Source organism: Ceratotherium simum, chromosome 7, assembly GCF_057802395.1.
Source record: "Ceratotherium simum simum isolate JZ-2026a chromosome 7, ASM5780239v1, whole genome shotgun sequence".
NCBI lineage: Eukaryota > Metazoa > Chordata > Mammalia > Perissodactyla > Rhinocerotidae > Ceratotherium > Ceratotherium simum.
The window spans coordinates 28,983,369-29,008,686 of NC_141906.1; the positions used below are offsets into that span (position 1 = coordinate 28,983,369).

Below are 25,318 nucleotides of genomic sequence, written 5' to 3' on the forward strand. Positions count from 1 at the left end.
GACTAGAAACCTAACCACCCTGACTCCCAGCATAAGCCACAAACATATCCTAACCCACGCACCTCCCCCCTGCCCTATTCCTCACCACTATCTTTCAAAGGGGAAGGGAGATAACTCAGGACACTAAAGCATACCAAGAATGGTTCTGAAACCCAGTGGCTGAGAAATGATAGCTTAAGACCACGACCTAGCTGCAGCCACCCCTTTGGGTATGAGCCATTGTTTAGTGTCTAGCTCACAAGGGTTCTGGGTAATCTACCTCACAGCAGGGGTCAGTGAAAACCTCTGGATGCTTCCCCCACAGCTAGAAGCATATGTTTCTGCCCATCTCCTGCAGTAATCGGTTTGCGTCAAGTAATTGAAAGAAGGTTACTTTGAAGAACCTGGATCAGAGAAAAAGAAAGTAAGGAGAGATCCTGTTCAGGAAAAAGCTGACTTATGAAGAAGCAAAGAGAGGGCAGGGACCATCTTGACTCACCTCCTAGTGGACAGCTTCCTCTGGCTCGGACGAAGTGATCCCTGGCAGTCTGGCTTAGAATTAGCCTCTACCCAGGGAAAGGGCAAAGGAACAGGAATGCTTGTTCATTCCCCCATCCCATCTGCTGTTGCCTCACATCATCTCACATCATCTTGGGCAGCCCCAGCATTCTGTAGATCAGACAGCAACTAGAAGGGAAGCCACGCAGCCCAGGTCAATGGGGTGAGTCAGTGGCAAAGCAGGAAGAGTCACTGGGGCAGAAATTCTGGCCTCCTGTGGCAAGATTGCCAAACCACACCCTCCTTTGGTCAGCAGTGGGAAGGCCCTGCCCTATTAGGATTCCAGTCTCCAAACCAGGAAAGGTCCTTCCTCAGGAGGCTCTATATCACTCTCATTTCCAAGTGTGTCTCTCCTGCTCAAAACTTTCCATGGTTTTCTTCAGCCTAAAGCATCATATCTGAGTTCTCTGGCTTAACTTTCCAAGTCCTCCATTATATGGCCTCAAGTCATTTATTCAACTTTATTTCCCACTATTCCACAGTGTACACTCTGAACTAATCAAGCCAGTCTTCCCACTTCTCCCTGTATGAGCCAAGCCCTTTCTCATTTCCATGCCTTCAGTTATCCAGCAGTGATAGATTTAAACACCTTCAGGGGTTAGGCAGGTAATAGAAATAAATGCTCCAGTGGGGCATATGGCAGAACTAGAGAGTGTTGCCCCCACCTAAAGGCATTCAAATGTTTTTATTTAAATATTTATGCAATATTTCACTATGAGCATCACAATAACCTTTTAAAAAGTTATTAATACTCTTTCTAGCTTGCAAGTGAGGAAACCTCCCTAAGGTTAGGCAGCTGGCAAAATGCTGGGCACAGTCTCTAGGCCTGTCTGAAGCCAAAGCAAGAGCTGTAAACTATTAGGCTTTCTAGCAGTATAATCACCATGGAAGATACAGAGCTCTAAACTCTAAAGAAGAAATTCACTTTTCTTGATAAGGATAGCCCTAATAGTGGGATGGGAAGCCCAAACAGCGGCTTATCTAACCATACTCCAACTGCCGCAAATTCTGTCCATTTTCCGAATCTCATCTTCCTGCCAAAGTCTGTCCTAGTTCTTCCAGGTCCTACTGAGTACCTCTTCTCTCAATTCCTATAGGGCTTACAGATTAGATAACAAAATCAAGTGCTAAATTATATACTGTCATGCAAAATTGAATACTGCTTCCATAGGTTTTCTAGCTTCACTAATCAAACTACTGTTATTAACCTATATAGTTCTAACAAAAATATTTAATCTGAATTTAATCAAGAGGAAATAATCATACAAATCCAAATTAAGAGACACTCTGCAAAAAACTAACCTGAATTCTAAAGAATGTCAATGCTATGATACACAAAAAGGCATTCAAGATGAAAAGAGACTCAAGAACTGTTCAAGGTTAAAACAGATTAGGGACATGGCAACTACATGCCTGCATGATCCTTTGATGGATCCTGAATTGAGAAAATGTCTGTAAAAGACATCATTGGGAAAATTTGAGAAATCTGAACAAGAACTGTATACTGGGTATCGAGTCAATGTTAAATTTTCTGAGTGTTAATTGCATTGTGGTTATATAGGAAGATATTCTTTTTAGGAAATGCTGAGATATTTTGGGGATGTAGTAAAATAATGTTCACATCTAACAGTCAAAAGGTTCAGAAAACAAAGGCTAGAGAGCAAATGTGGCAAAATATTAACAACTGGTGAATCTAGGTGAAGAATATATAAGTATTTGTTACATTATTCTTGTAAAGTATCTGTAGGTTTGAACCACTGCTGAGGAGGGAAATTCTGTATTTTACACATCTTTATATACTCAACTCTGTGAGAGATATAATAGACACTCATTTTGTATACTTCTTTATATACTCAGCTCTGTGAGAGATATAATAGGCACTCATTTTGTATTTGCTCACTTCCTAAGGAACCTGGGCTTTGGAGGTCAATAGCGACAGTTCACTTTGCAGCAGTTCATGAGGCATACAGTGGCAAACTCGTAGGGAACAAGAGGTTTCCCTCAAACTCACATTGTCACACCACAGAAAAGATAGAAAAGTAGGCAATCAAAGCTACTATTATCTCACCCCTCACTGAAACCATCCAGAAATCACTTGACAAATGCCCACTTAAGGGCAGAATGCAGTTGCTACCCACACACAGGACCAATAACTGGGGTCCTATTGCACCTACTTTGCCACAGGATACCAAAAATTTGATAGCCTACAAAACAAGTGTCTCTGGCCAATCACAGGAAGGCACCCACGTGGTCAAATAAATATGCCTGAATTATATGCAGTCTTTACTCCTCACCAGATAAACCAGTCCTCAACTGCAATAAGGCAGAAGAAATCTGCAAGGCTGAATCACTGGCATTTCCTGCACTGGCTTCAAAGAAACTGGCCCTTAAATAGGACAGAAAGGGCAGCTGATATAGTTGCCAACAGAGGCTTCAACTCAGGAGCATGCTGTGCAATGTGCCCTCTCTCCCTTCTATGCCACCAGATCATTTTACTTCTGCCAACTGGTCCCTCCTTAGAGCAACTGATTGCCCAATGGCCAACCCTTAACCTTGACTCTCTCCTCCCCTCATTGACAGCCAAGATACTGCCCTTTCCAGATAGCTTCTCCCCTAATTTAGCAGAAGGAATAGTCAAAACTATTTCCCTAAAACCTCCATCAACTGGAGTAAGATCTACAGTGGTGTAACATAGAGCTTGCTTCTCAACTCGACCATGGTTAGCATTTTTATCAAAGACAGAATGAAAACATATAAGGCCTGCTTGTCAAACTTTGGAATTATAAACTGTGAAGGACAGAAAATACAATGATTTTAGATTTGATCTGGCAAAAAGATCTTAAGAGGCTTGATGTTACTAAAAACAACAAGATACAATTTAACAGGATTAAGTATAAAGCCCTGCATTTAGAATAAAAGAAATCAACCAAACTAAGATAGGATTGTAGAGACTTGGTACAGCCTTTCATATTAAAGAGGTTGCCTTGAAGAAAAAAAAAAGGCTGCCTATGGTGGGAGGTAGAGGAGAGGCTGTTACTACATACACTCTCAATGAACCACGAATCTGACAGAGCTACCCAAAATATCAATGTGGGCTCAGGTTGCATTAGTAGAAGGTAACTCTGTGCCCCACCTTTGAAAAGCAAAGTCAGAGTACACGTCAAGGAAGAATGACAACCATGGTAAAGTTGTCTGCAAGTCATGTCGCAGCAAATGTGAGGGAAGTACAGATGTTTAGCTGGGGAGAACATGAAAACTTTTTTCAATTATATGCATGCTTGTCATGCAGATGAGGAGAAAGACTTATGCGTCCCCCTGCAAGAAGACAAAACCAGAACTAGTGAGTGGAAATTATAGGAAGATAGATTTTGGTTTGACATAGAGAAGAACTTTCAGCATAATAAAGAAGTTAAGAATGTGGACTATGGAACCCAGAACACTTGGATTAGAACACCAACTCCACCATTTACAAACTGTATGGCTTTGCGTAGATTACTTAATTTATCTGTGCCTCACTTTCCTTGTCTGTTAAAGGGAATAGTAATAATAATAGTACCCATCTCATAGAGGTTTGGAAAGCAGTTCATGTAAAGTGCTTAGAACAGTGCCTGGCTCACAGTATATGCTGAAAAAAAAAAAGAAAGTTAGCTCTTGCTATTACTGACTGTTGATATAATGAACCAGATAAGCAAAAAATCTTCCCACTAAATATTCCTGGAAATGCTTAGGAAAATATAATAAACATCCTTTTAAACTGTGTCAGTTATGTTACTCTCTCTCAGCTCCACACCTACCTACCCTGTTATACTCTGTTCTGGAATGCTGGGGCTTGGACTCCACCAACTCCATTTCACCTTTGCCAGCTGGCTCCCTGCTAGGTTCTGTCAATAGGGGGTGCTAAAAGGAAAATGGAAGGCAGGAGGAGGATCCAAGGGACTTCCTCCTTCCTGTGGCTTGCTGTTCCTTGACAACAGCAGTTGCTTCCTCCTCACTTCTTTCTAAACTCCTAGAACCAGCCTCACTGTGCCCCCTCAGAGGCACCAGCACCAGCTGGGCAGGGCTCAACCAAACCTGCCTCCTCCAGGCCGCCACCAGGCAACACCCTCTCCTCAGAGAATCAGGGTGCAGTTCCTCCAGATCCCTCCAGGCTTCTACGTTCTGATAACCCCAATCTTCCTCCCTTTGTTTTTCAGTTCTGGATGAAGTAGCTGCTTAATGCAGTCCATTAAAAAACTTATCCAAGTTTTTTAAGAATCCCTTTTTGTTTTTTCAGCCCTCCAACAAGAGTTTAAACTAATTCCCTTTACTGAGTTCACTCCTTTAAAATACCTATGTGTGGTTTCTGTTTTCCTGATTGGATCCTAACTGACACATAGACAAACTGAGCTCACAAGAAAGTAAGGGAAATCCCAGGAAACAGAAACAAAGAAACTGAAAACTGGATTAGTGAGCTGATGGCATAACTGTCCCAGCAGTGTAAGGAATTTACGATCTCCTCATAGTCCAGGAGACAGAGCTTGAGCCAACAAAAAGCAACTGAGATCCTTGTATAAAGGCTGAGACCCTCAGTTAAAAGATAGAGTAAGAAAAAAATCTGTCCACAGGCAAATAAGGAAGGTTGCCTTGCTCACCTAGTGAAGTAAGACGAAAAAACCTCCTCGGAATTCAAAACCATAGGTATGTACAAGAGGTGGATTTGGAGTTAAAATTCATACTAAGCCTGTACCCTGGAAATCTACAAGTAGAGAAAAATTACAGACATTTTGATCCCAGGTTGGTATAGTCTTGAGTGCCCAACAGAAGCAAACACAAAGTCGCTCCAGGAGATATATGAATGGCCAATAAATACACGAAAAAATGTTCAACATCATCAGTCATCAGGAAAATGCAAATTAAAACCAAATGAGATATTACTACATATTACCTCTATGAGAATGGGTAAAATTAAAAAGACTAACAATATCAAGTGTTGGTAAGAATATGAAGCAACTGGAGCTCTCATATACTGCTATGGGAACATAAAATGGTACAACCACTTTGGAAAACTGGTAATTTCTTAAAAAGTTAAACATACACCTGCCATACAACCCACCCATTCCATTCTGAAAAGAAGGAAAATTTACGTCCATCCACTCAAAGATGTGTCCATAAATGCTAACAGCAATTTTATTCACAATAGCCAAAACCTGGAAACAACCCAAATGTCCATCAACAGTGAATGATAAACAAAATTGTATAATATAGTCACACAAGGAAATACTACTTAGCAATAGAAAGTAACAAATTACTGATATATGCAACTAAATGGATAAATCTCAAATGCATTATGTTACCCGAAAGAAACCAGACACAAGAGTACACACTGTATGATATGACATATAAAATTCTAGGAAATGCAAATCAATCTGCAGCAGTTCCTGGGGCCAAGGTGAATGGAAAGATGGACGGTAAAGAGGCATGAGGAAACCTGGGAGTGATGGAAATGCTCTGTACCTTGGTTGTGGCAGGTTTTTATAGGTGTATACATCTGTCAAAACTCTTTTTACTTTAAATAGCTTATTGTACATAAATTATACCTAAGCAAAGCTGATTTAACAAAAAAAAAAAAAACTGCTCTTGAGAGAACTGACTTCAACCCAAACTACATAAGATTACCATAGATGATGTTCCTTTAAATATGAGCTCACAACCCCAAATTACAAAATATTTGAGGAAACAATTCATCATGAGCAAGAGTCAGTTAAAACACATGGCAGGATTACACCCCTAAAAACTTCAAATATTGAACAATATGATAGAGACTATAAGTTAAGTTTATTTAAATATTATAGACATAAGATGAATTGAAAACATGAGTTAAGTTTATTTAAAATTATTATAGACATAAGATGAATTGAAAACATGAGACAAAAACAAAATGCCATGAAAAACAAAGAGGCAGATTTGAAAATGAACCAAAGAGTACTCTAGAAAGGAAAAACTAGCTAATGAAAATAAGAATTCAAAAAGTAAATTAGTTCTAGCCGAGGAGCAATTAGTATGGTAGGAGACAAATTTAAGGAAATTACCCAGAGGTAACACAGAAAGATAGAGATGGAAATTATGAAAGAAAGAATAAGAGATGTGGAGGACAGAATGAGAAAGTCCAATGTAAGTTACATATGAGATCACGGAGAGACACTATTTAAAGAGATAATGACTGGGAATTTTTACAAAATTGATGAAAGCTATGAAATCTCAGATTGAGGAATCACTATAAGCCCCCAGTAGGATAAAATTAAATCCACACCATGTAAGGAAACTGCAGAACACAAATGACAAAAAGGAGGATCTTAAAAACAACCAGAGAAAAAGGCAGGTTACCTACAAGGAAATAATAGTTAAATTGTGAGCATAGTTCTCAAGAGCAAAAACAAAAAACCAGAATTTCAGTAAAATAACATTTTCAAAGTGCTGAGAAAAAATAATTTGAAGCCTAGTACTCAGCCAAACTGTCAGTCAAGACAGAAGAGGAAATATATTTTGCAACAGAGTGTTTACCACTAACAGACTCTCACTGAAAAAAACACCTGAAGGATATATTCGTCTTATTTGACACAAAACGAAGGAATAAAATGCAAGAAAGAATAGTGACAAAACAAACAGTAAACATACATGGGGTAAAATGAAATAATCACTGACAGCACAAAACAATAATTATTATTAATTGGAATTGTTAAACATGGAGATGGACTACCTTTTGGTGGTAGGTGGAGATGGACTCCGGAGTGGTCTCATTCTTGGAAGTGCTCATTGTGAGTCTGGACAACACTCTTTGATATGTTTAGTGTACACAGGGTAAGAGGCTGAAATAAATGACCCCCCACATACCTACTGACCATAGGGTTTTATCAATTAGACACACCATCAAAACATTCCCTGATAAGCTGTTTAGTCATCTGTGGCAGGACTTCCCCCCCATCCTAATAGTTCTAGAATTCAAGTTCAAGGCATTCTTCCCACTTCCATATTCCATGGATAAAAAAGAATATTCTAAATAGAAATATTTCTTATATGAGCTTTTGAGGAAGATCTTCTAATTTTGGGGGAGTACAGCTTTTGGTTTTAGATTAAGAACCAGGCATTACAATTAGTCATCATTTGCTTGAACTTGGGCCAAAAAAAGAGTTCTCTGGAACTTTCACAGAGAAGTATGTGCTTCTTCCGCTAAAGAAGAAAATCCACATAGGAACAGAGAGGGAGGGAACAGATACACTCATCCCTGCTGATTGAAAGTTACCTTACTTGATATGAATGCTCCCTCCAGGTTCCCATATACCCCCAACAGTAAAAATCTCCACAAGGTAGAGAGCCCCCAATTCCCTGACTATCAACAGTCTGCCCACCACAGAGTAACACATTTGACAATCCAGGGACAGCCCTGGTGGGCCTAGTGGTTAAGTTCCACACGCTCTGCTTCGGCAGCCCGGCCGCGTCTCTGGGGCAGAACTTCACCACTCATCTGTCAGTGGCCATGCTGTGGCAGTGGTTCACATACAAAAAGAGGAAAATTGGCAGCGGATGTTAGCTCAGGGTGAATCTTCCTCAGGAAAAAAGAAAAAAACAAAAACCACAATCCAGAACTTTGGGAACACAGGACCAGGCAACAGACACTGGAGAGAGGGAAGCATGGATTAAAGCAAGTAAATATCACATTTTCAGGAGGCAGTGCCATTCCAGGCAAGAGGATAGCCTAATACAGAGGTTCAACAGCCACTAAATAACGATGGGAAAGCCGGGCTCCTATCTCCCTTCAGCCCAAGAAAGCTCATTCATTTCAAAGCACACATTAATGGCCCGGTTCATATCCTGCATGGGCATCAGGATACAGGGACAAAAGACACTGTCTCTATCTACCAGGGCAGACAAACATGCAGACTCTTAGAATACCAGATGAAAAACGCTACCTCAGGGGCAAGGAAAAGAGGGCGCCCAGAGGAGGCAGCATTAACCAGATGGGCTCTCTCCCACCAACAACCTTCACACAGTCACATCCCTTATAGTCACAAATCTGTTCTCTCCAAGATGCTCGCAAGAAACACCTTACCCGATTTGACCCTCACAACCACCCCAGGAATGTAGGTAAGGCAGGTAAGTTCGTTGTTTACATATGTGAAAAGTGAGCGTCAAAATAAATGGACTCGTCCAAGACAAGCCACACCCCCAGGCACTCCCTCCCCCCGTCCTCATTTAGGCCCAACCCTCAAGAACCCCAGGACAACCAACCACTCACCAGCTATGTAACCCCGGCCAAGTTCAACATTATAAACCTCGATTCCCCATCTGTCATAAAGCACAATAAGGTTGTTCGGAAGATTTAAAAGATGATCCATATAAAGGGTGTAGCACAGCGTCTGAAACGTAGTTGGTGCTCGGAAGATGTTTACTACTACTATTGTTAACAATGACAGGCGCAGACTTCCCATTACAGGACCTCTCGGTGACAAGCCTTTCGGGAACATGCACTACCCCCACCCCAGTCGCCGTCAGACCTAATTCCACAGACACGCCCCCAAACAGAGCTTCCCCCTAGGCACGCCCGTCTCCTCACACACCTGACCCCCGACGGATTCTCCCCAGTCAGACTCGGCTATGAAGGAGGCCTTCGGCTCGCACCCTGCCTCTCCAGCACCCCCTTTAGGCCTGGGCATCCCCGCGGGCGCCAAGGCCGAATGCCAGCCGTGGGCCCGCGCCGGTTACCTGGCCGCGCGCTCCCGCTCCGCCTCAAGGTGCCTCCGAGTGTTTTCGTCGCGGGCTCGCGCGAGCGCTGTGAGAGCACAATTAGTTTAAACTATGGCACCGCCCCCTCGCGCCGCCCTCTGATTGGCCCCTGTCGGCGGGTGTCGAACGCAAGGGCACGCTTGAGGACCCGAGAAAAGGAAGTGTGAGGGCCACTGGGAAAGGAGAAGGGGTGTCACTACTTCCGGACCCCCGCTTCGACTTGAGGGCAAAGACGACTACAAATCCCAGCACCTCCCGCGGCCTTGGAGCCCCGCCCCTGACGAACTACAGCTCCCGGTAGGCCTCGCGGCAGCGCATACAGTGCTGAAGGTAGTTGCCGTGGAGTTGCGCTGAGTAACCCTAAGGCAGTGGGACGCCGAGGCTGGAGGGGAAGCAACTGCGGGTGAGTCCGGCGGGAAAACAGGAAACTCGCTCTAGGGGACGAGAGCTCTATGGAAAGGGGAAGGGCACCCGGAGAGACTAAGAACTTCCTCTCTCGGGGACCTGAGACCCCCCACCCCCCACCCCTTATCGCCTTTCACAGTGAACAAGACACAACACACATGTGGGATAGAGGGGCGCGGGGAGGGGAGGGAAGGACGCTGAGATGTATACCCATACAGATTTGGGGGTGCTTTAGAACCTCCCCCCACAAACATGGGGCCCCCTAATACGAATGCCTCAAATCCCTGACACACCCTGGGAGATCTGAAACGCCCTCAGACATGGGGTTGGTTTTCCTCTGAGGAACTGAGACCCTATTCGAGACAAGGGAGTAGCATTAGAGTACATCACAGGCCCTAATACTGGAGATGTAGGAAACTTGATGGGGCTTGAACTGCCCATTTCTTTCCAAGCAGGAAGACCCCAGGGTAAGCCTTCTTCTCAGAGAGTCAGCAGGATCTTCCCACACATTCATGAGGGGTCCTGTGCCTAAACGATCTCTTCTTCCTACGCCTCCGTGGTCTGCTTCTCGAAGCTCTACAGTTAGAGCTTCATTCGTTTTACTGTCTTCATGACAGATGTATTACATTTAGTAACTTACCCAGCGCTTTCACATGCAGTCTCTTTTGAGCTTTATGAGTCAAGCATATGTATCCCCATTTCATAGATTGGAGAACTGAAACCCTGAGAGGAGCAGCGGCTTGCCCAAGGCCACACACCAAGTCAGTGACAGCTAGGACTAGACCCCAGTTCGCCAACTTACAGCCAAGTGTCTAGCTTGAGCCTACAGCCTCTCTAGTGTAAGCACTTGTTCCAAGGAGTAGGTTCAGTGGCCCCAGGGAGAAGAAACCTGTATGGCCTACTTTGGGTTATTTACACTTCAGGCTGAATGAGTTTCACATCCTTCCTTGAAAGTTTAAGTGGGGAAAGGGAACTAGAGAGACTGAAGACAGTGGGAATCAAACAGATTTAACTAAACTAGCCAGGAAACAGTCTGGCTAACACATCACCCATGTCTGATGCTCCCATGATTAACTGGCTTCTGGATGGCTTCTAGCTGGCCCTGATTGGTCCACTTACTATCTTAAAGCCCTGGCCCCCCACTTGGTCCTAGGCCCACTTCCCACCTCACTCTATATTCTCTTCTTGGGTATTCTCATCCACTTCAGCTACCACCTGTGTGCAGATGTACACAAGTGTATATCTCCAGCCCAGCCCTCATGTCTAAGCTTCAGGTCTATATGGCCAATTGCCTCTTCAACATCTCCTTCAGGATATCTCACAGACAACCCAAACTCAACATGTCTGCAACTGATAATCTCTGTGTACTCCGAGGCTGCATCTCTTCCAGTGTTCTCACATCTATTCACCATTACAGAAGCCAAAAACCCAAGAGTTATCCTTAATACCTCGTCCATTTCCCATCCATCATAAAGTTCAGCTTTACTTCCTAAATATCTTTTCTCTAGTCCAAGCTAGCATCACATCTTCCTGCCTCCCCTCCCAGCCATTTTCCATACTGCAGCCAGAGTAATCCTTCAAAATGCAAATTAGGTATTGTTCACTTCTCCCACCCCACCCCCATTTAAAAATTTACCTTGTGGCTTCGTATTGCTCTTAGCATCAAGCAACATCTCAGCCTGGTTCCTGCCCACCTCCAGGCTCCAGTCTAATCATACGTATCCCTCCCTTTCTCCCCTCCAGTTATATGGCCTTCTTTAAGGTCTTCAAGCTTTCTAAGTAAGCTTTCACCATAGAGACTTTGCACATGCTCTTATTTCTGCCTGGAATGTTCATGTTTTCCCCCTGCTACAGTTAATTTGAACTTATCCTTCAGATTTCTCCAATCACTTCTTTAGGAATGTCTTCCCTGACTGCTCAGACCAAGTCAAATTCCTCAATTATAGCAACCTCATGTCCCTCTCCTTTATAGTATTATTCACTGTTGGAATTATTTATGTATTTGTTGAGTCCTACTACTTGCCACCTCTGTAGGGATTCAGCTATGAGAAAAACGTGGTTCTTGCCCTGGTGGAGTTTATGCACATACAGATGGTCAGCAGATAATCCTAGTGTCATGAGTGCTACCATGGCAGTAAGTACAGGGTGTTATGGGAGCCCAGAAGAGAAGTTCCACATCCAGATTTGGGCATAAGGGTAGGCTCCTCAGAAAAGGTGAAACCTGAGCTGAGTTGTGAAGTAAGAATTAGCAAGGCAAAAGGAGGAAGAAACTGTATTCCAAGCAGAGAAACCTGGATGTGCAGAGGCCCAGAGGCAGCTGCAGGGAACTTACTTCGAGTAGTTGCATTTGGCTGGCCTGCAGAATTGGAGGTGAGGATAAGAGATGGGAGTAGAGAGGTAAGCTGGAGACAGGCTGAATCTTGGGCCTCTCTTTGGCACCTGGGAATAGAACCTCCCAGAATATATTAGATTATGTGGCAGTCTTTTCATGACATTCTTTGATTTTTCTTCCTCCCATAGCCCAGAAACAGAAACCCTTTCTAGGCCAGGCCATTGAATCTCCTATCAGATTTCCTCATCTGATCATTCCTCAAAGCTTCCTGTGCCATCATGTTGCTACTTACCTGAGAGAGGGCAGGAAAAGCCTGTCAACAAATCAAATTCCACTTGTTAGTAATTTCCAAAGACTGAAAACAAATTTCCATCAACTTGGAATTGGTTAAATAAAATTAAATTAAGTAAATAAAGTTAAAGTAGGATACACACAAATTCTATGGAATACTCTGCAGCTATTGAAAAGGGTAAGAGAACCTACAACAATTTTTTTTTTTCGTGAACCACTCATCGCTTTCTCTTTTTATTTATTTATTTTCCCCCAAAGCCCCAGTAAATAGTTGTATGTCATAGCTGCACATCCTTCTAGTTGCTGTATGTGGGACGCGACCTCAGCATGGCCGGAGAAGCGGTGCGTCGGTGCACGCCCGGGATGTGAACCTGGGCCGCCAGCAGCGGAGCGCGCGCACTTAACCGCTAAGCCACGGGGCCGGCCCGAGAACCTACAACAATTTGAAAAGAAAAAAATAAATTTACAAAAGAGTAGACAGTACGTATTTATTTAAAAATATAGGGCTGGCCCCGTGGCTTAGCGGTTAAGTGCGCGCGCTCCGCTGCTGGCGGCCCAGGTTCGGATCCCGGGCGTGCACCGACACACCGCTTCTCCGGCCATGCTGAGGCCGCGTCCCACATACAGCAACTAGAAGGATGTGCAGCTATGACATACAACTATTTACTGGGGCTTTGGGGGAAAAAAAGATAAATAAATTTTAAAAATATTAAATATTAAAAATATACATAATTTCAGGGAGGGCCCAGTGGCGTAGCTGTTAAGTTCATGTGCTCTGCTTCAGCGCCTGGGGTTTGCAGGTTTGGATCCCGGGTGTGGACCTACATACCATTCATCAAGCCATGCTGTGGCAGTGTCCCACATACAAAATAGAGGAAGATTGGCACAGATGTTAGCTCAGGGACAATCTTCCTCAAGCAAAAAGAGGAAGATTGGCAACAGACGTTAGCTCAGGGCCAATCTTCCTCACCAAAAAAATAAAAAAAACCTAAAAAAATATATAATTTTGTTGTATATGTCTTCTGGGAGGTTATATTCCCAAACTGTTAATCATGATTGTTCTTAAAGGGTGAGATGGAGATTCAGACTTTTAGTTTCTACTTAATGTACTTCTCTATGTTGTTTGAATTTATTCAGCTATCATGTTAACTTTTAAAGTTAGAAAAGAAAAACAGTAAAAGATATTTCCAATTTGGAAAAGAAAAATTCCAAAACAAGGCAGGTACACCCTTAACCCTGTCATTCATCAAGTCAGTCACTGGACAGATGAGAAAGGCACTGGGATCTGACTAGCTCCTAGTCATGAGGCAGAATAGCAGCTGGGAAAGACTGACTCCAAAAACACAGCCTCTGGAGTGAGCAAGGCAGCCTCAAGGCTTTGTCAGTTGTCCCCAGCATTCAGGCTCACTATGTGACACCTTGATGATACCATTCATTTATTCCTTCATTTCTTCTTTCATTTTTCTGTTTACCATTTGTCCATTAAGCCTTTAATGAATACCCATTCTTTGGCAGGCTCAGTGCAGGGTAATAGGGGGAAGAGAGAAGGAAGTCTGGCTTCTGTCTCTGTTCTCAAGCTTACAGGGAGGAAATAGGAACTAGGTTATAAAGAAATGAGTAGAGTGTCCAACTGTTTCAATTTATTGAGCACCTGCTTCAGGACACACAGCAGCTCTCAAGATACCGTTTGTCTTCATTTTACATATGAGGCAACAGGCTGTGACAAAATTTTGTTCAAAGTATGGTGGGGGCCTGTATCAGTTAGCCATTGCTGTATAACAAACCATTCAAAAACACAGTGGCTTAAAACAATAAGCATTTATTATTGCTTTCAAGTCTCTGAGTCAGCCATATGTTTCTTCGGGTCTTGGCTGAGCTCACGCATGTGTCTGTAGTCATTTGTGGGTTGGGTCACTCTCCTGATCTTGACTTGGGGTAGGCTGGCTATAGGCTAGTCTAGGATGGCCTCAGCTGGGATCACTGGCTCTCTTTCATGTATCTCTCACCTGCATGTTTCTCATATCCCTCCAGCAGGCTAGCCATGTTCTCTTGGCACTGGCAAAGAGCAAGAGGGCACACCCTCTCTTTAAGCTTTTGTTTGCCTCACGTTTACCAACATCGCATTGGCCGAAGCAAGTCACATTGCTGAGCCCAGCATCAGAGTGGATGGAATTAAAGTTATAGGGCAAAAAGGGATGGACACAGGAGAGACCATGAATAGGGATCATCAAGGGCATCAATCTAAAACAGAACACATTGATCAGTTTTATCTAGAAAGAAAGGCTTCATCAAAGAGGGTACACTAGAGCTGAGTATTGAAACATGAGAGCATTCACTAAGTAGGCAGCTGTTTCTTAGAACTGGATGCATGCCAGTTTGCCACAATCAGTAGAAACCCAGCAGGCCTTTCTGTGCTCATGACAGACAGGGTTCTACTATTTGTATCTTGGCTTCATTCCTTCTGGTCAGACACCGGGCAGCAGGCACTCAAAAAATGTTTGCAGAATTGAATTGGATATCTTACTGTGAATGAGGTGTGGACTGTAACAGCTGAACCTGGGAGCCAATTGTTAGAAAGAGCAGCTTAGCATCAGCAATGGAGTGAGCAAGGCAAACAGAAATCCTTGTATTTGGCAGTTTCTCATTCATTCCTCCTACCAGCGTTTCCTGAGTGCCTGTTGTGAGCCAGATTCTGTGTTAGATGATAAATAAGACACAATACTAGCTCATAGCCTGGGCTAGTGTTTAAATGGAGAAGACTAATAATCCTTTCCAAATGGCAAATTTACCCAACTACTTGGGGCTCCGTTTTTAATGCTAACTCATCCAGAAGATTGCATCAGGAGATAGTGCTACACAGAGTCAGAAGTTCTTAGGAACTGCACTGAGGTCCTCTGAGGACCTGGAGGTTCTCCTCCTAAGGCCAAGGAGACTAATGATAAAAGTCTGCCCTTAAATGTTTTAAGCTAAAAATCCTCGTCTAGTAGTGCAGAACTCTGGGGTCCCAACCCAGGACTTACTTTGAGAAAAGTATCCAATCTTGTTGACAGGCATCAAACCTGTTGTAGGTGCTGAAGTGGGATGGGCTTCTGTCTAGGTGAGAACACAAGCCAGGTTCCTCTATTTGTACAAAAGGATAATGTGCTCTTTGTTGTCTGTCTGTAGATCTGATATCTAAAAGATTCAGGTCTCCCTAATCAACAACCCATGCCCACCAGGCCAGTCCTGCACTTGACAGAGAATTCAGCTGTGAAGTGACTCAAGCCAGCACTTCCTCAAAGCTCAGTTGAGACTGCTGCTTTTTGAGAAGACGACATTCACTTTCCATTCCTCTAAACCTGTTAAACTCTGTCCTTGCAGATGTTTTATCACCAAAAAAGGAATTTACTTGAACTGTATGAAGCTTAAGCTGAATTACAGGCCATCAGGTCCATGATTTTTAAGAGAAATTCCATTTTAAGAACATTTGTGGGGGCCAGCCCGGTGGTGTAGCGGTTAAGTTCGCGTGCTCTGCTTCGGCGGCCCGGGCTTCGCAGGTTCAGATCCCAGGTACAGACTGATGCACCGTTTGTCAAGCCATGCTGTGGCAGCATCCCATATAAAGTAGAGGAAGATGGGCACAGATGTTAGCCCAGGGCCAACCTTCCTCAGCAAAAAGAGGAGGATTGGCAATGGATGTTAGCTCAGGGCTAATCTTCCTCTCTCTCTCTCTCTCTCTGTCTCTCTCTCTCTCTCTCTCACACACACACACACACACACACACGCACGAACATTTGCGAATTTCATGGTCTCTGCATACAATTTGCTTCCTTGAATCAAATGATTAGAACCACATATCCTGGGCTGGCCCCGTGGCTTAGTGGTTAAGTGCACGCGCTCTGCTGCTAGCGGCCAGAGTTCGGATCCCTGGCGCGCACCAACGCACTGCTGCTCTGGCCATGCTGAGGCTGTGTCCCACGTACAGCAACTAGAAGGATGTGCATCTATGACATACAGCTATCTACTGGGGCTTTGGGGGAAAAAATAAATAAATAGAATTAAAAAAAAAAAAAAAGAACCACATATCCTGAGGTTTCCCTTTTTGCTTTGGCTGCCAGGAATTTCAGAGCTAAATAATAGGTTTAGTTTCCTGATTCCCTAGTACATCTCTCTCTCTCTTCCTTTAATATGGCATCTAATCTTTCCCTTCCCTGTTTCCATGTTCTGCATCTGCACTGTCCAGTATGATAGCCTCTAGTCACATGTGGCTATTGAGCACTCAACAGGTAGCTTGTACAAATTGAGATGTGCTGTAGGTGTAAAGTATCTCAATTTTTAATATCAATTACACATTGAATGATATTTTAGATATATTGGGTTAAATAAAATATATTAACTTCTCCTGTTTCTTTTTACTTTTCTTTTTATGGCTACTAGAAAATTTTAAATTATGTATGTGAAAAAAATGGTATCTGCGTCTTGCATTTGTGACTTTCATTATATTTCTGTTGGACAGCACTGTTCTACAAATCATCCTGTTTTATGAGTGTGTTGGAAAGCAGGTGAAGTAGTAAATGCAAAGGTGACAGCAGTGGATGGAGTGAGAATGGGTGCCTGGGACATGTACTGTCAGTCTGTCTTTTGTTTGTATGTGTCACATACAAAACTCCTCAGTAAAGTGTTTCCAGCTCTCCTTCCCAGGTGAGTAGTGTTCTCATGGCTCGCCCCAGTCTCTTTAAATATTCTCAGCTCTCCTTGAACTAACAAATTGGAAAGGATCTGATGACAATTCACCCCACGTTCTAAATGACTGATAACATTGTGTTCACCCCTCTCAGGGGGTATTTCCATTTTAACAGGGAACAATCCCTGAAGCCAAAGGAATGAATCCCTAATGGTGAGGTTTCAGGCATCAGTGACAGGTGAGAGTGAGGTAGACTCTGGTTTTATGTGTATGTGTGTTTACATACATATGACTACATTCAAGATGTGGCTGATAGTAGGGTCTTTGGATGGAAAGATAATGGGGCTGACAGACAAGCTGAGCCACGAACGGAGCTAATCCCCAGCTGGGTCAGACTGCAAAGGGCTGTCAGACACCAGATCCAGCGCAGGCCCCCCGGGGTTTGTTAAGCAATAGAACAGCCCAGTTGATGTCACCAGAGGGTAGGTACCGAGACAGCCTCCATGGTAACTACTGTGGCAGAAAGGACCTCAGAGTAGGATTCAGGAGACTATGATTGCAGTCCACAGCTGACTCACTGGCTTAACTCTGGGCAAGTGCTTTCACCCTGGGGTCTGTTTCTTGTCTGGAAAGCAGAAATGGGTGTTATAACTATCAAATGAACTATCAAATGTGAAGGTGCTCTGGGAAGTAGGAAGTGCCCTACAAATGCAGGGAATCATGATTACTATCTTAAAACAGAAATGTAGCCAGGCAAGCCTGGAGTAGTCGAGGGTAGAAAGCAGGGGTGGAGGGCTGCGGGGAAACCTGAGGGCCGATGCCCTTTGTACTGGAACATCAGTCCTTCTCTGTCCTCCCAGGCTGAACCCCGGCCTATGCTTACACCTGACAAATGACGGCCTGAGCTATGAGTAAACAGGACTATACGAACACTTCGGTGCAGGAGCCCCCTCTTGACTACTCCTTCCGAAGCATCCACGTGATCCAAGGTCAGCCCTGAGAGCACAGCACTCCACTCCCCGTGGCAGCAGGCCAGGTGTGGTCCCTAGGGAGAAACTAGTCTTCTACTGAAAAGCCTAAAGCGATTCTTCTCATATGCTTGCAGATTTGTTGTGGTTGTTGTCTTTTTTGGGAGGAGTAGGGGGCAGGGAGGTGGGAGTTGGAAGGGTTTGGCTCTTTCAAAAATTAGCAAGAAACCTGAAAGGAACCAGGGGCCTCTCAGGGTATTGATAATCTTCAAAAGAAGCCAGGCTACAGCCAGAAAGTCAGGTGGAAGAAAATTGGGAAGCCAGTCTACCAGCCAATGGTTTTATTCTCCTGTTTTTACCTAGAGAGAGGAAGAAACTAATGAAAGGAAAACACAGGCTGCTGCAGAGTCCCGGCCAACAGGCAGAACCCCGTCTTCTCTGAGGACACAATCCTGTTCTGATCATTGGCAAAACATGCAGGGTCTTGTTATTAACAGGCTGGCACGTTTCTAGTTTAAATATTAATTAACTTTTATATTCATTCCAGTCATATCCAAGTTTATTCCATCATCACTCACACTTACTGTAGGTTCCAGCACTGCCCATTCTATCATTCAATGTCTTTGTAAATGGGCAGCCAGATCTCTCAGGAGGACACAGAGGGAGGCTCTCAATAACAGCATATTCTCAAGGGAATATGCTTCTTGCCAGGGAAGTTCTGCTGTCCCTGGCTTTTGTTATCTGGTCTCTCATAAATGCATCGGTACATCTGCCCTTACAGAACACAGGTTGGCATCAACTTATCCTAGACCCATTATCTGGTTTTGGTCTTCTCTCTTAGGCCATTGGTGGCCACCTTTAAGTTCAGGAAGCAGGTTATCCAGGAGATACTAGCCTTGGCTTGGGTTTAGAGTACTACTTGGGTTGGCATCAGCCACACTGGTAACTCACGTTCTCTCATGAGCACACACCCACCTACCGTGATCTTATTATGCATGGCATCACTTCTTTTTTTTTTATAATTTTATTTATTTATTTTTTCCCCCAAAGCCCCAGCAGATAGTTGTAGGTCATAGCTGCACGTCCTTCTAGTTGCCGTATGTGGGACACGGCCTGAGCATGGCCAGCAAAGCGGTGCGTCGGTGCGCGCCAGGGATCGAACCCGGGCTGCCAACAGCGGAGCGCACGCACTTAACCACTAAGTGCATGGCATCACTTCTGATTGATGTAGTCCATGTTTCACAAGGCTTTTAGCTGCAACAATGGCTACGTACAAGATAGGTGAGGTGACTGACAGAGGGGGAAGGGAAGTACGGCTCCTGCCTACCCTGGGAATTCCTAGCTCTGAGTGGGGAGATATAGCTTTTTTTTTTTTTTTTTAATAATTTTATTTATTTACTTTTTCCCCCCAAAGCCCCAGTAGATAGTTGTATGTCATAGCTGCACAACCTTCTAGTTGCCGTATGTGGGACGCGGCCTCAGCATGGCTGGAGAAGCGGTGCGTCAGTGCGTGCCAGGGATCGAACCCAGGCCGCCAGCAGTGGAGCGCGTGCACTCAACCGCTAAGCCATGGGGCCGGCCCACGGAGATATAGCTTTGACCTCTATGGAGTCCTCAGAGTGAGGAGACAAGCTATGACCAAGGATAACTCCACAGCACCAACATCATCTTTACAGATGCCCTGTCCCTCATTCAATAGTTAAATATTCATTGAGCACCTACTATTTATTAAGCACTTATATACATATATATGTATGTATGTATACGTATGTGTGTGTATACATATATGCCAGGGATTGTGCTCCTTGCTGAGTTTTGTGGGGAAGGGAGAAGGAGAGGTACATCCAAGCCTCAAAAGGCCAGTCCCCTCAGGTTCCCCAGAGCTTATGGAACACTTACTTAAAATTGGAGTTAGAGGACTGGGTAGAGTTTGGGGGTTCTTGGTACACTATTTGCTAAATTAATCAACAGATGGATCATAGAATCTGAAATGGCAGTGACTTCAGAAGGCATCCAATCTGTACTAACTCCAACCTATAGTCCTCTAACTTCTGCTCACAAACCTACAGTGTTAACGGAGTCCCCCATCATACACACCTACCAACCCCTTCCATTATTGGAGTAAGGGATGACACAAGTTCTTCATATTAAACTAACTCTTGCCCTCTGGGGATGCATGGAAAAAGTTGCATGGCAACCCTTCAGAGATAAGACGACAGGATCATGTTTTCCTCAGGTCTTCCTGGGGCTGGACAACCCCCAGTTCTTTGAGTGTTGATATTTGTGGTCAAGTTTCCAGACCTGCTTTGGCCTACTCTGAACAAAGCAGCTTCCACTGATCCTCAGGCAACGCAGTGCCCTGGTGGAGTCTGAGGGGAGCAGTAACCTGTAGCAGCCTGCACACCATACTCCACCCTTGATAACAACAGCCCCAGCAGCCTCAAGTTTTAGGCAACGCCATCCCACCAGTGGCTCCCTCTGAGCTTGGGATCAGCCCAGGCTTGGTGGCATTCCCCAAGCTGCTGCCTCATCAGACTGGATGCTAGTCCATTACGTGAGCTTATTTTGACCTTAACTTTTATTCATCTTTGTCGTTTCATTTCAAGGTTTGCAGTCAGGAGATGTGAGGCTGGGGGGAAAGATTAGGAACTTATTCATGAGCTGGGGTACTCTGCTCCAGTACCCTTCTGCCACCTCCCCCACACCCCCAAGGCCTCAACTGCAGGTCCTGCTCACTCGAGGACTAAGGCAGAGAGCCATCTGGTGGATGCTGCCCAACCTGCAGCTGAGGAGAAGAGGAAGTTAAGGTTGGGTGGGGGTGGAAGAGAGGAAGTGTGTCCAGTAAGCTGAGGGGAGGGTGAAGACAAGCTGGCCAGGTTCGAGGAATACTAAATACTTCCTTCCCGGAGGTGGCAAAGGCTTAGGGACAACAGGAAAAATACTTCAGCCAGAGCTGGTGTCTGGCTCTGCCACTGACTGACTATGAGCTTTGGGCAGGGGCCATCCTCTGGATCTCATTTGTCAAAAACCGAAGTGGTGGCTGTGGGGGGGGCAGACAGGTCCATACAAATGGGTTCTGACATTACTCTATTCCCTAATCTCCTCAGCCAAACTTTCTGAGGCTGTCATTTACCCTACCTGCTTATATTTCCTTACCTTTCATTCACTCTTGAATTCACTCCAATCTAGCTTCTGTCCCCAGGCCCTTGCCATTTCACTTAAACAGGCCTGACCAAGGTCACCAGGGACTTTGAGTTGCCAAAACTACTTTTTAGTGCTTGTCTCCCTGAAACTCACTCCTATAAACTATGGACTCCCTGAGCATCTTTAAAACTATTCTCTCCTTGTTCTCCCTGTCCTTCTCTGATTATTCATTAACTTCTTTAAGGGACTCTCCTTCCCCCTTGTTCCTCCTTTCTACTCTCACTCTCCTTGAGGAATCTCATCTATTTCTCTAACTTGTACACCCTTTATGCTAATGATTCTCAAGTCTGTCCCCTGAGCTTCAGACCTTCATATCCAACTGCCTACTTGGCTTCTTCACCTTTTTGTACTATAGGAACCTCAGACACACCAAGGCTAAGCCTGAACTCATCACTTTCCCAACCCTGTTTCTCCTTTTCTAATTCTGTATCAGTTCATAGAACTGGCATCTCCCCAGTCACCCAAACAAGAAACTGGGCAACACCCTTTATTATTATTCTACCCTTACATCCAGTCAACCACCAAGTCAGGCTGATTGTATGTCCCTCTCATCTCTTGCTTGGATGACTGAAAGCCAAATTGTGGGGCCCGCCCGGTGGTGTAACGGTTAAGTGCGTGCGCTCTGCTTCAGCAACCACAGTTCGTGGGTTGGATCCCAGGCGCACACTGACTCACCACTTGTCAAGCCATGCTGTGGCAGCATCCCATATAAAGTAGAGGAAGATGGGCACAGATGTTCGCCCAGGGCCAATCTTCCTCAGCAAAAAGAGGATTGGCATAGGATGTTAGCTCAGGGCTACTCTTCCTCACTCACACAAAAAAAGAGCCAAATCCTTCTTCCAGTGACACCCACTCCCTAAAATCCATACTCCACACTAAAGCTTCAGAGGGATCTTTCTGAAATGAAAGATTTGAATCATCTCCTTTGCTTTAAACCCTCCAGTGGCTTCCCATCACCTACAGGATAAAGTCCAAGATATTCAGCCTGGCATTCGAGGCTCCTTGTTTATTTCTTCCTTGCCCTCTTGAACAGCACAAGAATATGCACCCATGCTGTTCCATACCTCATGCTGTTCTCATACTTTCCACCCTTCTTTGCCTGGTTAACACCTCCTAACCCACTGAAATCCAGCTCAGGCTTCACCTTCCCTGGGAAACTTCCCTGAGCTCCCAGACTGGGTTAGGAGCCCCTCTTCTATGCTTCCACAACTTAAATGGCGTTTATCACACTCGATTACCAGTTTGTTTCCATCTTGCCCATATGAGCTCCTCCAAGACATAAACATCTGCTTCATCCCTGCCCTATTACTCCTACAGAGCTTGGCACAGACTGTCTCTCATTTTTTTCACCAGTGTATATCCAGTATTTGGCACATAGTAGTTGCTCAATAGTAAAGGAAGAGAGAGAGGACATCAGTGTGTTACACTGAAGTGAATTCTATAGGCTCTACCAGTGGATAATTCTGGATTTTGTGCTATCATCTTGGTTCAAGCCCAACACCTCTAGTTCTTAGTTTCCGCATCTGTAAAATGGGAGTAGTTTTGCCCCCTTCCCCCCGACTCCCATGTATACAGAGGACCCAATAATACAATAGTCATGAGAGGAGCATGTGACCCAAACCAAAAGTTTGGGAAGTCTTAATCCAAGCTTAGTCTGACTGCTGGGGCCTGTGGGACGGGGTCCTGAGCTGACAAGGAATAGAAGCACACCGGACTCAAGCACAGGGCAATGGCCCTGCCAGCCCCTCCAGCTACAGCTTAGGCTGCTAATCCTCTCAGCTCCGTCCCTTCCACCGCCCCCCACCCAGCCCAGCCATAAAGGCAAAGATGATATATCCAAGCCTCACTTTGTCCCCACAGATCTGATAAGCGAGAAGCCAAGGACAGGGCTACGACCACTAAGGCACTCCAAGTCAGGGAAGTCACTGACGCAGTCCCTGTGGCTGAAAAACAATGTCCTCAATGACCTGAAAGACTTCAAACATGTGGTTTCCCAGCTGCTGGAGCATCCGGAGAACCTGGCCTGGATCGACCTGTCCTTCAATGACCTGACTTCCATTGACCCTGTGAGTTCCCAGGCGTGGGGGTCCAGTCAGGGTGGGCCTGAAGCCACCTTGTCCAGCCCCCCGCCTCTCCACCTCCCACATAGTGAGGCAGCATGGTGCTGTGCAAAGCCCACGGCTGTGGGCTCAGACAGATGGAGGTTCAAATCCTAGATATGCTTCTTACTCATCTGGAGCAAGCTACCTAACCTTTCAAAACCTCAGCCTGTCTGTCTAAAGAATGGGAATAATATGCCAGCATCATAAAGGTTTTCTGAGGATTAAGTGAGAATGTATGAAAACAAACCAGCACGTAGGAGGCTGAAGTAAAATCGTAGCTCTCCTTATTGGGCACCCACTGTGCCTTGTGCTGAGTTCTTCTATGGAAGAGGTAGGTAGTAGAAGTACAGCACTTACTTTCCATGAACTCCAACTCAAGTTTTTAAGAAATAAACAAAACTGGCCCCTTCCTGTCCAGGATCCTTGTTAGAGGGCAAAGGAGCTAGAGCATGACTTGGAAACTGTTCCCTGGGTAGAGTGATCTCAATTAAGCTACCATTTTAAAAGCTTTTCTTATGTCTCTAGCATGATGCTCTGTATCCCTGTCCCCTGTTGTGGTAGAATCTTAGGTCACCAAAGCTGGAATGGTCTTCAGTGAAGGGGCAGCTAAGGCTCAGAGAGAGGCAGGAGAGCCCAGTCACCCACAAGCCAGTGGCAGTGCTAGGACACAGGTCCATCCCTCCTGCCCCTCAGATCACAGCTCTATGTCAGTGTGATGCCCCGTACCCCTTCAAAGGTAAATGAAAGGAGGCTGGAGTCATCCAGTACGGCTGCAGGGGAGGGGGGTGGAGGGCAAGTTGTTCCCCAAACTCTTCCTTCTCTGCCCTTAAGTCAGTCCTAAGCATAGATCTAAGGCCCTGACTAATCGGGCTTTTGGTTTCCTTCCCCAACAGGTCCTGACAACCTTTTTCAACCTGAGTATCCTCTATCTCCATGGCAACAGCATCCAGCGTCTGGGAGAGGTGAATAAGCTGGCTGTCCTCCCTCGGCTCCGGAGCCTGACACTCCATGGGAACCCCATAGAGGAAGAGAAGGGGTATAGGTAAGTGCCCTACCCCTGGAGCTGGGCTCCAGCTGGACTCCCCTGAAGGAGAGGAGGAAGAGAGACAAGAAATCCAGCACCATCCTCCTGCCATGCTGGGACCAGGGAAGGGTGTAGAGATCTTCAGGCATTTCTTGCTATCAGTCAGGATAAACTCAGTCTCCCCTAAACTATACTCAAGTCCCTCCATTCCTTGCAGCCAGGGGAAATAGCAGCAACTGGTAGAGGGAGGATGGTGTTCGGGGCGACTGGCCCCCAGCCCGAGTCTTCTCCACAGGCAATATGTGCTGTGTACCCTGCCCCGTGTCACCACATTCGACTTCAGTGAGGTCACCAAAGCAGACCACACTACAGCTGAAGTGTGGAAACGCATGAACATCAAGCCCAAGAAGGTCCGGATCAAGCAGAACACACTCTGAGGTTCCCAGGACCCTAGCAGTCCTAAAGGCCCAAAGATGACCAGTTTGGTTTTGCAATAAACGATTTGAGCTGTTCAGATTGGAAGTCACTTGTACCGTGTAAAAATGCTGTCCAACTCAGGCAACTAACTGCCAGTAGCCCTGGTCTTACTTCACTGAAAGAGGGAGGCAGGAGAGGGAAAGACCTGTTGGCCTGGGATGCAGGAGACCTGGGTTTACTGCATGGCCTTGGGAAACTTTCTAACCTCTCTGGGCCCTTTTTCACTCCTCAGCTCAGATATCCTGGGGTTAGAGTTGCTTTACAAAGCGTCACGGCTCTGTGGAAATGCCTCAGAGGCCTCCATGACCGGAGGCTAAGTAGATGGGCTGTGATCCCTGAATCCCCCCACTCCAGTCAGATCAGAGTAGTTCCACTCTCAATGTTTTGTATGTTGGGATTCTGCTTGAGATTTCATTTGATAAAAAGAATCTTATGCTTGAAAACATTGGCTTGCTGACTCCATATCAAGTGTTCCTGGTCTGCCTGCACCACCCCACCAACACCAGGCTTGTTGGGAATTCTACTGAGCCTGAGGCAAGGCCCCCAATGGTGACA

The 25,318-nt window shown here is 45.1% G+C and overlaps 2 protein-coding genes across 5 annotated transcripts in view; one reads left to right on the forward strand and one right to left on the reverse strand.

Annotated features, from left to right (window-relative positions):
• The window catches only part of NUMA1 (nuclear mitotic apparatus protein 1), a 65,662-nt gene extending 56,281 nt beyond the window's left edge, over positions 1–9,381 (reverse strand). Inside the window, exon 1 of one of the 2 annotated variants that reach the window (XM_087433378.1) lies at positions 9,277–9,381. The gene's annotated coding sequence lies outside the window, so the exon portion shown is untranslated. The other variant, XM_087433379.1, reaches the window with a different exon arrangement.
• Positions 9,382–9,523: 142 nt separating this feature from the next.
• On the forward strand, positions 9,524–24,800 carry LRRC51 (leucine rich repeat containing 51). Of its 3 annotated transcripts, XM_014790275.2 has the most exons (6): positions 9,524–9,700; positions 17,143–17,226; positions 17,849–17,977; positions 23,021–23,226; positions 24,156–24,304; positions 24,582–24,800. In XM_014790275.2, the coding sequence occupies exons 3-6, from the start codon at positions 17,896–17,898 to the stop codon at positions 24,721–24,723; spliced, it is 579 nt and encodes a 192-aa protein (XP_014645761.2). In that variant the 5' UTR covers positions 9,524–9,700; positions 17,143–17,226; positions 17,849–17,895; the 3' UTR covers positions 24,724–24,800. The 3 variants fall into 3 exon arrangements, with proteins under 3 accessions (XP_014645761.2, XP_087289514.1, XP_087289515.1); XM_087433388.1 differs by lacking the exon at positions 17,143–17,226 and having other exon boundaries at positions 9,525–9,700; XM_087433389.1 differs by lacking the exons at positions 9,524–9,700; positions 17,143–17,226; positions 17,849–17,977 and adding an exon at positions 19,204–19,237.
• The last annotated feature ends 518 nt before the right edge of the window (positions 24,801–25,318 follow it).

Coding starts and splice junctions, on each gene's coding strand:
- LRRC51 (XM_014790275.2), top strand. CDS start 17,896: ATGAGTAAACAGGACTATACGAACACTTCGGTGCAGGAGCCCCCTCTT. Junction 17,978..23,020: donor AAGCATCCACGTGATCCAAG/GTCAGCCCTGAG, acceptor TTGTCCCCACAG/ATCTGATAAGCGAGAAGCCA. Junction 23,227..24,155: donor ACCTGACTTCCATTGACCCT/GTGAGTTCCCAG, acceptor CTTCCCCAACAG/GTCCTGACAACCTTTTTCAA.